The sequence below is a fragment of the Dendrobates tinctorius genome, unplaced genomic scaffold, assembly GCF_039654945.1.
Source record: "Dendrobates tinctorius isolate UK_male_01 unplaced genomic scaffold, ASM3965494v1 ptg000049l, whole genome shotgun sequence".
Classification (NCBI taxonomy): domain Eukaryota; kingdom Metazoa; phylum Chordata; class Amphibia; order Anura; family Dendrobatidae; genus Dendrobates; species Dendrobates tinctorius.
The window spans coordinates 25,153,383-25,166,223 of NW_027361717.1; the positions used below are offsets into that span (position 1 = coordinate 25,153,383).

The window sequence follows — 12,841 nt, forward strand, 5'->3', positions numbered from 1 at the left end:
TCACCTGAAAGGTTTTTGAGCTCATAGATAATGTTTTCAATAGCAAAAGCAGATTAGAAATCTGCTCTATCTATCCATTTATCCATATCTGTCTATCCATATCGTATCTGTACCAAAAAGAATGAAAACCGGGTAGTACACCAATATATATTCTGTTCTATCTAAATATCTTGATTATTGGATCATAAAAATGATTAAATGTCTGAGGTTCACATTGTACTACAATAAATTTTTCGCTTAAATATAAGCAATATGTGTGGGAGTCGGAGTCGGAGTCGTGGAGTCGGAGTCGGAGTCGGTGTAAGGGAAATTGAGGAGTCGGAGTCGCAGGTTTGGCTTACCGACTCCACAGCCCTGATATATATATTGCACAGTACCACTTCTCCTGTCCTGTATATATACACTGCACAGTACCACTTCTCCTGTCCTGTATATATATATACACTGCACAGTACCACTCTTCCTGTCCTGTATATATACACTGCACAGTACCACTCCTCCTGTCCTGTATATATACACTGCACAGTACCACTCCTGTCCTGCATATACACTGCACAGTACCACTCCTCCTGTCCTGTATATACACTACATAGTACCACTCCTCCTGTCCTGTATATATATATATATATATACATTGCAGTACCACTCCTCCTGTCCTGTATATATAGACTGCACAGTACCACTTCTCCTGCCTTGTATATACACAGCACAGTACCACTTCTCCTGTCCTGTATATACACTGCACAGTACCACTCCTCCTGTCCTGTATATATACACTGCACAGTACCACTTCTCCTGTCCTGTATATACACAGCACAGTACCACTTCTGTCCTGTACATACACTGCACAGCACCACCCCTCCTGTCCTTTATATATACACTGCACAGTACCACTTCTCCTGTCCTGTATATACACTGCACAGTACCACTTCTTCTGTCCTGTATATATACACTGCACAGTACCACTCCTCCTGTCCTGTATATACACTGCACAGTACCACTCCTCCTGTCCTGTATATATACACTGCACAGAACCACTTCTCCTGTCCTGTATATATACTGCACAGTACCACTTCTCCTGTCCTGTATATATATATATATATATATATATATATATATATATACTGTACAGTACCACTCCTCCTATCCTTTATATACACTGCACAGTACCACTCCTCCTGTCCTGTATATATACACTGCACAGAACCACTTCTCCTGTCCTGTATATAGATACTGCACAGTACCACTTCTCCTATCCTGTATATATATACTGCACAGTACCACGTCTCCTGTCCTGTATATATATACTGCACAGTACCACTTCTCCTATCCTGTATATATACACTGCACAGTACCACTTCTCCTGTCCTGTATATATACACTGCACAGTACCACTTCTCCTGTCCTGTATATATACACTGCACAGTACCACTCCTCCTGTCCTGTATATATACACTGCACAGTACCACTCCTCCTGTCCTGTATATATACACTACACAGTACCACTCCTGTCCTGTATATACACTGCACAGTACCACTCCTCCTGTCCTGTATATACACTACATAGTACCACTCCTCCTGTCCTGTATATATATATATATATATATATATATACATTGCAGTACCACTCCTCCTGTCCTGTATATATAGACTGCACAGTACCACTTCTCCTGTCCTGTATATACACAGCACAGTACCACTTCTCCTGTCCTGTATATACACAGCACAGTACCACTTCTCCTGTCCTGTATATACACTGCACAGTACCACTCCTCCTGTCCTGTATGTATACACTGCACAGTACCACTTCTCCTGTCCTGTATATACACAGCACAGTACCACTTCTGTCCTGTACATACACTGCACAGCACCACCCCTCATGTCCTTTATATATACACTGCACAGTACCACTTCTCCTGTCCTGTATATACACTGCACAGTACCACTTCTTCTGTCCTGCATATATACACTGCACAGTACCACTCCTCCTGTCCTGTATATACACTGCACAGTACCACTCCTCCTGTCCTGTATACTGTACACTCACTGGCCACTTTATTAGGTACACCATGCTAGTAATGGGTTGGACCCCCTTTTGCCTTCAGAACTGCCTCAATTCTTCGTGGCAGAGATTCAACAAGGTGCTGGAAGCATTCCTCAGAGATTTTGGACCATATTGACATGATGGCATCACACAGTTGGCGCAGATTTGTCGGCTGCACATCCCTGATGCGAATCTCCCGTTACACCACATCCCAAAGATGCTCTATTGGATTGAGATCTGGTGACTGAGGAGGCCATTTGAGTACAGTGAACTCATTGTCATGTTCAAGAAACCAATCTGAGATGATTCGAGCTTTATGACATGGCGCATTATCCTGCTGAAAGTAGCCATCAGATGCCTGTTCTTAACTGAGAGGAGTGGTACCCAGTGTGGTCTTCTGCTGCTGTAGCCCATCTGCCTCAAAGTTCGACGCACTGTGCGTTCAGAGATGCTCTTCTGCCTACCTTGGTTGTAACGGGTGGCAATTTGAGTCACTGTTGCCTTTCTATCAGCTCGAACCAGTATGCCCATTCTCCTCTGACCTCTGGCATCAACAAGGCATTTCCGGCCACAGAACTGCCGCTCACTGGATTTTTTTTCTTTTTCGGACCATTCTCTGTAAACCCTAGAGATGGTTGTGCGTGAAAATCCCAGTAGATCATCAGTTTCTGAAATTCTCAGACCAGCCCTTCTGGCACCAACAATCATGCCACGTTCAAAGGCACTCAAATCACCTTTCTTCCCCATACTGATGCTCGGTTTGAACTGCAGGAGATTGTCTTGACCATGTCTACATGCCTAAATGCACTGAGTTGCCGCCATGTGATTGGCTGATTAGAAATTAAGTCTTAACACACAGTTGGACAGGTGTACCTAATAAAGTGGCCAGTGAGTGTATATACACTGCACAGAACCACTTCTCCTGTCCTGTATATATACTGCACAGTACCACTTCTCCTGTCCTGTATATACACACTGCACAGAACCACTTCTCCTGTCCTGTATATATATACACTGCACAGTACCACTTCTCCTGTCCTGTATATATACACTGCACAGTACCACTTCTCCTGTCCTGTGTATATATATATACTGTACAGTACCACTCCTCCTGTCCTTTATATACACTGCACAGTACCACTCCTCCTGTCCTGTATATACACTGCACAGTACCACTCCTCCTGTCCTGTATATATACACTGCACAGAACCACTTCTCCTGTCCTGTATATAGATACTGCACAGTACCACTTCTGTCCTGTATATATATACACTGCACAGTACCACTTCTCCTGTCCTGTATATATATACTGCACAGTACCACTTCTCCTGTCCTGTATATATACACTGCTCAGTACCACTCCTCCTGTCCTGTATATATACACTGCACAGTACCACTCCTCCTATCCTTTATATACACTGCACAGTACCACTCCTCCTGTCCTGTATATACACTGCACAGTACCACTCCTCCTGTCCTGTATATATACACTGCACAGAACCACTTCTCCTGTCCTGTATATAGATACTGCACAGTACCACTTCTCCTATGTATATATACTGCACAGTAACACTTCTCCTGTCCTGTATATATATACTGCACAGTACTTCTCCTGTCCTGTATATATACACTGCACAGTACCACTCCTCCTGTCCTTTATATACACTGCACAGTACCACTCCTCCTGTCCTGTATATATACACTGCAGTACCACTCCTCCTGTCCTGTATATATACACTGCACAGTACCACTTCCCCTGTCCTGTATATATACACTGCACAGTACCACTCCTCCTGTCCTGTATATATACACTGCACAGTACCACTCCTCCTGTCCTGTATATATACACTGCAGTACCACTCCTCCTGTCCTGTATATATACACTGCACAGTACCACTCCTCCTGTCCTGTATATATACACTGCACAGTACCACTCCTCCTGTCCTGTATATATACACTGCAGTACCACTCCTCCTGTCCTGTATATACACTGCACAGTACCACTCCTCCTGTCCTGTATATATACACTGCACAGTACCACTCCTCCTGTCCTGTATATATACACTGCAGTACCACTCCTCCTGTCCTGTATATATACACTGCACAGTACCACTCCTCCTGTCCTGTATATATACACTGCACAGTACCACTCCTCCTGTCCTGTATATATACACTGCACAGTACCACTCCTCCTGTCCTGTATATATACACACTGCACAGTACCACTCCTGTCCTGTATATACACTGCACAGTACCACTCCTCCTGTCCTGTATATACACTACATAGTACCACTCCTCCTGTCCTGTATATATATATATATACATTGCAGTACCACTTCTCCTGTCCTGTATATACACTGCACAGTACCACTTCTCCTGTCCTGTATATACGCAGCACAGTACCACTTCTCCTGTCCTGTATATACACTGCACAGTACCACTCCTCCTGTCCTGTATATATACACTGCACAGTACCACTTCTGCTGTCCTGTATATATACACTGCGCAGTACCACTTCTGTCCTGTACATACACTGCACAGCACCACCCCTCATGTCCTTTATATATACACTGCACAGTACCACTTCTCCTGTCCTGTATATACACTGCACAGTACCACTCCTCCTGTCCTGTATATACACTGCACAGTACCACTCCTCCTGTCCTGTATATATACACTGCACAGAACCACTTCTCCTGTCCTGTATATACACTGCACAGTACCACTTCTCCTGTCCTGTATATACACACTGCACAGAACCACTTCTCCTGTCCTGTATATATATCAGGGCTGTGGAGTCGGAGTCGGAGTCGTGGAGTCGGTGCTCATTTTCGTGGAGTCGGAGTCGGTATAAAATGGACCGACTCCGACTCCTAAAATATATAATAAATTGGGTACAGTAATTCAATGCAGGATGTGCTGAATATTTTTTAATAGGAGTTTGGGAAAGTTATGAAATATCCTATAAATGGCTGTTCTATTCCTGATCTAAGGCTACATTCACACACAGCGTTTTTCCTGTGTTTTTTGAGGATACGTTTTTCCGCTGCAAAAGCTGATCATCTTTTTAAAAAACCGCATCACCTGAAAGGTTTTTGAGCTCATAGATAATGTTTTCAATAGCAAAAGCAGATTAGAAATCTGCTCTATCTATCCATTTATCCATATCTGTCTATCCATATCGTATCTGTACCAAAAAGAATGAAAACCGGGTAGTACACCAATATATATTCTGTTCTATCTAAATATCTTGATTATTGGATCATAAAAATGATTAAATGTCTGAGGTTCACATTGTACTACAATAAATTTTTCGCTTAAATATAAGCAATATGTGTGGGAGTCGGAGTCGGAGTCGTGGAGTCGGAGTCGGAGTCGGTGTAAGGGAAATTGAGGAGTCGGAGTCGCAGGTTTGGCTTACCGACTCCACAGCCCTGATATATATACTGCACAGTACCACTTCTCCTGTCCTGTATATATATATACTGTACAGTACCACTCCTCCTGTCCTTTATATACACTGCACAGTACCACTCCTCCTGTCCTGTATATACACTGCACAGTACCACTCCTCCTGTCCTGTATATATACACTGCACAGAACCACTTCTCCTGTCCTGTATATAGATACTGCACAGTACCACTTCTCCTGTCCTGTATATATATATACTGCACAGTACCACTTCTCCTGTCCTGTATATATATACTGCACAGTACCACTTCTCCTGTCCTGTATATATACACTGCACAGTACCACTCCTCATGTCCTTTATATACACTGCACAGTACCACTCCTCCTGTCCTGTATATATACACTGCACAGTACCACTCCTCCTGTCCTGCATATATACACTGCACAGTACCACTTCTCCTGTCCTGTATATATACACTGCACAGTAACACTTCTCCTGTCCTGTATATATACACTGCAGTACCACTCCTCCTGTCCTGTATATACACTGCACAGTACCACTCCTCCTGTCCTGTATATATACACTGCACAGTACCACTCCTCCTGTCCTGTATATATACACTGCACAGTACCACTCCTCCTGTCCTGTATATATACACTGCAGTACCACTCCTCCTGTCCTGTATATATACACTGCACAGTACCACTCCTCCTGTCCTGTATATACACTGCACAGTACCACTCCTCCTGTCCTGTATATACACTGCACAGTGCCACTCCTCCTGTCCTGTATATACACTGCACAGTACCACTCCTCCTGTCCTGTATATATACACTGCACAGTACCACTCCTCCTGTCCTGTATATATACACTGCACAGTACCACTCCTCCTGTCCTGTATATATACACTGCAGTTCCACTCCTCCTGTCCTGTATATATACACTGCACAGTACCACTCCTCCTGTCCTGTATATATACACTGCACAGTACCACTCCTCCTGTCCTGTATATATACACTGCACAGTACCACTCCTCCTGTCCTGTATATACACTGCACAGTGCCACTCCTCCTGTCCTGTATATACACTGCACAGTACCACTCCTCCTGTCCTGTATATATACACTGCACAGTACCACTCCTCCTGTCCTGTATATATACACTGCACAGTACCACTCCTCCTGTCCTGTATATATACACTGCACAGTACCACTCCTCCTGTCCTGTATATATACACTGCACAGTACCACTCCTCCTGTCCTGTATATATACACTGCACAGTACCACTCCTCCTGTCCTGTATATATACACTGCACAGTACCACTCCTCCTGTCCTGTATACACTGCACAGTACCACTCCTCCTGTCCTGTATACACTGCACAGTACCACTCCTCCTGTCCTGTATATATACACTGCACAGTACCACTCCTCCTGTCCTGTATATATACACTGCACAGTACCACTCCTCCTGTCCTGTATATACACTGCACAGTGCCACTTCTCCTGTCCTGTATATACACTGCACAGTACCACTCCTCCTGTCCTGTATATATACACTGCACAGTACCACTCCTCCTGTCCTGTATATATACACTGCACAGTACCACTCCTCCTGTCCTGTATACACTGCACAGTACCACTCCTCCTGTCCTGTATATATACACTGCACAGTACCACTCCTCCTGTCCTGTATATATACACTGCACAGTACCACTCCTCCTGTCCTGTATATACACTGCACAGTGCCACTTCTCCTGTCCTGTATATACACTGCACAGTACCACTCCTCCTGTCCTGTATATATACACTGCACAGTACCACTCCTCCTGTCCTGTATATATACACTGCACAGTACCACTCCTCCTGTCCTGTATATATACACTGCACAGTACCACTCCTCCTGTCCTGTATATATACACTGCACAGTACCACTCCTCCTGTCCTGTATATATACACTGCACAGTACCACTCCTCCTGTCCTGTATATATACACTGCACAGTACCACTCCTCCTGTCCTGTATATATACACTGCACAGTACCACTCCTCCTGTCCTGTATATATACACTGCACAGTACCACTCCTCCTGTCCTGTATATATACACTGCAGTACCACTCCTTTTGTCCTGTATATATACACTGCACAGTACCACTCCTCCTGTCCTATATATATACACTGCACAGTACCACTCCTCCTGTCCTGTATATATACACTACAGTACCACTCCTCCTGTCCTGTATATACACTGCACTGTCCTGTATATATACACTGCACAGTACCACTCCTCCTGTCCTTTATATACACTGCACAGTACCACTCCTCCTGTCCTGTATATATACACTGCACAGTACCACTCCTCCTGTCCTGTATATATACACTGCACAGTACCACTTCTCCTGTCCTGTATATATACACTGCACAGTAACACTTCTCCTGTCCTGTATATATACACTGCAGTACCACTCCTCCTGTCCTGTATATACACTGCACAGTACCACTCCTCCTGTCCTGTATATATACACTGCACAGTACCACTCCTCCTGTCCTGTATATATACACTGCACAGTACCACTCCTCCTGTCCTGTATATATACACTGCAGTACCACTCCTCCTGTCCTGTATATATACACTGCACAGTACCACTCCTCCTGTCCTGTATATACACTGCACAGTACCACTCCTCCTGTCCTGTATATACACTGCACAGTGCCACTCCTCCTGTCCTGTATATACACTGCACAGTACCACTCCTCCTGTCCTGTATATATACACTGCACAGTACCACTCCTCCTGTCCTGTATATATACACTGCACAGTACCACTCCTCCTGTCCTGTATATATACACTGCACAGTACCACTCCTCCTGTCCTGTATATATACACTGCACAGTACCACTCCTCCTGTCCTGTATATATACACTGCACAGTACCACTCCTCCTGTCCTGTATATATACACTGCAGTACCACTCCTCCTGTCCTGTATATACACTGCACAGTACCACTCCTCCTGTCCTGTATATATACACTGCACAGTACCACTCCTCCTGTCCTGTATATATACACTGCAGTACCACTCCTCCTGTCCTGTATATATACACTGCACAGTACCACTCCTCCTGTCCTGTATATATACACTGCACAGTACCACTCCTCCTGTCCTGTATATACACTGCACAGTGCCACTCCTCCTGTCCTGTATATACACTGCACAGTACCACTCCTCCTGTCCTGTATATATACACTGCACAGTACCACTCCTCCTGTCCTGTATATATACACTGCACAGTACCACTCCTCCTGTCCTGTATATATACACTGCACAGTACCACTCCTCCTGTCCTGTATATATACACTGCACAGTACCACTCCTCCTGTCCTGTATATATACACTGCACAGTACCACTCCTCCTGTCCTGTATATATACACTGCACAGTACCACTCCTCCTGTCCTGTATACACTGCACAGTACCACTCCTCCTGTCCTGTATATATACACTGCACAGTACCACTCCTCCTGTCCTGTATATATACACTGCACAGTACCACTCCTCCTGTCCTGTATATACACTGCACAGTGCCACTTCTCCTGTCCTGTATATACACTGCACAGTACCACTCCTCCTGTCCTGTATATATACACTGCACAGTACCACTCCTCCTGTCCTGTATATATACACTGCACAGTACCACTCCTCCTGTCCCGTATATATACACTGCACAGTACCACTCCTCCTGTCCTGTATACACTGCACAGTACCACTCCTCCTGTCCTGTATACACTGCACAGTACCACTCCTCCTGTCCTGTATATATACACTGCACAGTACCACTCCTCCTGTCCTGTATATATACACTGCACAGTACCACTCCTCCTGTCCTGTATATACACTGCACAGTGCCACTTCTCCTGTCCTGTATATACACTGCACAGTACCACTCCTCCTGTCCTGTATATATACACTGCACAGTACCACTCCTCCTGTCCTGTATATATACACTGCACAGTACCACTCCTCCTGTCCTGTATATATACACTGCACAGTACCACTCCTCCTGTCCTGTATATATACACTGCACAGTACCACTCCTCCTGTCCTGTATATATACACTGCACAGTACCACTCCTCCTGTCCTGTATATATACACTGCACAGTACCACTCCTCCTGTCCTGTATATATACACTGCACAGTACCACTCCTCCTGTCCTGTATATATACACTGCACAGTACCACTCCTCCTGTCCTGTATATATACACTGCAGTACCACTCCTCCTGTCCTGTATATATACACTGCACAGTACCACTCCTCCTGTCCTATATATATACACTGCACAGTACCACTCCTCCTGTCCTGTATATATACACTACAGTACCACTCCTCCTGTCCTGTATATACACTGCACAGTACCACTCCTCCTGTCCTTTATATACACTGCACAGTACCACTCCTCCTGTCCTGTATATATACACTGCACAGTACCACTCCTCCTGTCCTGTATATATACACTGCACAGTACCACTCCTCCTGTCCTGTATATATACACTGCAGTACCACTCCTCCTGTCCTGTATATATACACTGCACAGTACCACTCCTCCTGTCCTTTATATACACTGCACAGTACCACTCCTCCTGTCCTGTATATACACTGCACAGTACCACTCCTCCTGTCCTGTATATATACACTGCACAGTACCACTCCTCCTGTCCTGTATATATACACTGCACAGTACCACTCCTCCTGTCCTGTATATATACACTGCACAGTACCACTCCTCCTGTCCTGTATATATACACTGCACAGTACCACTCCTCCTGTCCTGTATATATACACTGCACAGTACCACTCCTCCTGTCCTGTATATATACACTGCACAGTACCACTCCTCCTGTCCTGTATATATACACTGCACAGTACCACTCCTCCTGTCCTGTATATATACACTGCAGTACCACTCCTCCTGTCCTGTATATATACACTGCACAGTACCACTCCTCCTGTCCTGTATATACACTGCACAGTACCACTCCTCCTGTCCTGTATATACACTGCACAGTGCCACTCCTCCTGTCCTGTATATACACTGCACAGTACCACTCCTCCTGTCCTGTATATATACACTGCACAGTACCACTCCTCCTGTCCTGTATATATATATATATACTGTACAGTACCACTCCTCCTGTCCTTTATATACACTGCACAGTACCACTCCTCCTGTCCTGTATATACACTGCACAGTACCACTCCTCCTGTCCTGTATATATACACTGCACAGAACCACTTCTCCTGTCCTGTATATAGATACTGCACAGTACCACTTCTCCTGTCCTGTATATATATATACTGCACAGTACCACTTCTCCTGTCCTGTATATATATACTGCACAGTACCACTTCTCCTGTCCTGTATATATACACTGCACAGTACCACTCATCCTGTCCTGTATATACACTGCACAGTACCACTTCTCCTGTCCTGTATATATACACTGCACAGTACCACTCCTCCTGTCCTGTATGTATACACTGCACAGTACCACTTTTCCTGTCCTGTATATATACACTGCACAGTACCACTTCTCCTGTCCTGTATATATACACTGCACAGTACCACTCCTCCTGTCCTGTATATATACACTGCACAGTACCACTCCTCCTGTCCTGTATATACACTGCACAGAACCACTTCTCCTGTCCTGTATATATACACTGCACAGAACCACTTCTCCTGTCCTGCATATATACACTGCAAAGTACCACCCCTCCTGTCCTGCATATATACACTGCAAAGTACCACCCCTCCTTTCCTTTATATACACTGCAAAGTACCACTCCTCCTGTCCTGCATATATACACTGCACAGTACCACTCCTCCTTTCCTTTATATACACTGCACAGTACCACTCCTCCTCTCCTGTATACATACACTTCACAGTACCACTCCTCCTGTCCTGTATATATACACTGCACAGTTCCACTCCTCCTGTCCTGTATATACAGTGCACAGTTCCACTCCTCCTGTCCTGTATAAATATACACTGCACATTACCACTTGTATACTGGGTGCAGTTCTCCGTATCTGAATTATTCTCCTGATCTGTTGATGGAGTGATGGCATTGGGCTTCAGGAGTGTCTGTATTGGTGGAGTTATCATTTTCTAATTACGGGTAGGGGATAACTTTCCAATTGCTGGGAACCCCCACGATCACGAGAACTGGAACTCTGAAGAGCACTATGTAGATGGAGCGGTTGTTGATCATGCGCACTGACGCACCATTCACATGTGTCTCCACATGTGACCAAGTAAAAAAAATTTCACCAGTTGGTGGGGGTAGGGGCCACTATAGTATGTGGGCTGGTGGGCCTAGTGTGCCAGGACAGCTCTTTTGTCCCAGTCTGGCCCCAACTACACATATCCCACTGGAGAACTGGGGTTGTGAAAGGAATCAAGGCATCGTTCACAACTAAAACCCTGTTTGGGAAAAATGTGTAGGTTAAAGATGATGAGGCTTGGAGAGTTGAAATGAGGCCTAGTATATCACATAGAGAGGTAGAATAATATTGTTACCGACCATTCATATTTAGGTACACCTTGACGTGGCTTGATGGCTTTTTCACTTTTTGTTAAAAAATATTATGTGTACTTTATGTTTTTAGTAGCTGAGTTCATGTATTCATTAATCGCAGTGTGATGATGTATAATGTATGCATAGGGTCATTAGGGTCATCTGAACATGCTTGAATGTCAGCAATCTATTGATGGATTCAGTAACAACAGGGTTTTTGGAGCTCTGGGGATCATCATAAAGAGGGTAATAGCTGCAAATCAGTGCAGAATGAAAATTAGGTTTTATTGATACACGTAACATGGCTAACTCTGTATATATACAAAACTGGGAATAGCCGTATAGATCATTGCAGTTTTAGGAAAATCAGAACTTTTGAGACAATAATATAGGCTTGTATTTATTAGAAATATACATTTTTTTATGAAAATGTTATTTCCTTGATTAATTGTTATTCTGCAATTTTCCAGCTCTGAGCTCTGCAGCTCCCAATATAAGAAATGTACGTTGGTGTGTGACGTCAGATACTGAAGAACAAAAGTGCAATGATCTGGTGACCTCTTGTCATGTAGATGAGATTCTACTCACGTGTGTGAAAAAATCCAGCACCGAGGACTGTGTGAGAGCGATCAGCGTGAGTACATCATCATGGAAGTCCACTTGTTGAAGGGTCCATTGACATTAGGCTGATCACAAAGTGTCTCACCTGCAGGGGGCAATGACTTTCGGGTGTAATCCTTGGGAAAATGAAGCATTACATAAAGCCCACTAAAATCAATGGTTTGTGTGCTGCAGTACAGGACAGGTCCT

The 12,841-nt window shown here is 44.3% G+C and overlaps 1 protein-coding gene across 1 annotated transcript in view; it reads left to right on the forward strand.

Moving 5' to 3' along the window:
- Nucleotides 1-12,841, forward strand: part of LOC141091152 (saxiphilin-like) — a 149,583-nt gene that overhangs the window by 14,464 nt on the left and 122,278 nt on the right. The window contains exon 2 of the mRNA XM_073576550.1: nucleotides 12,502-12,665. Within this exon, the coding sequence (XP_073432651.1) occupies nucleotides 12,502-12,665 (164 nt within the window). The remainder of the gene's footprint in view (nucleotides 1-12,501; nucleotides 12,666-12,841) is intronic.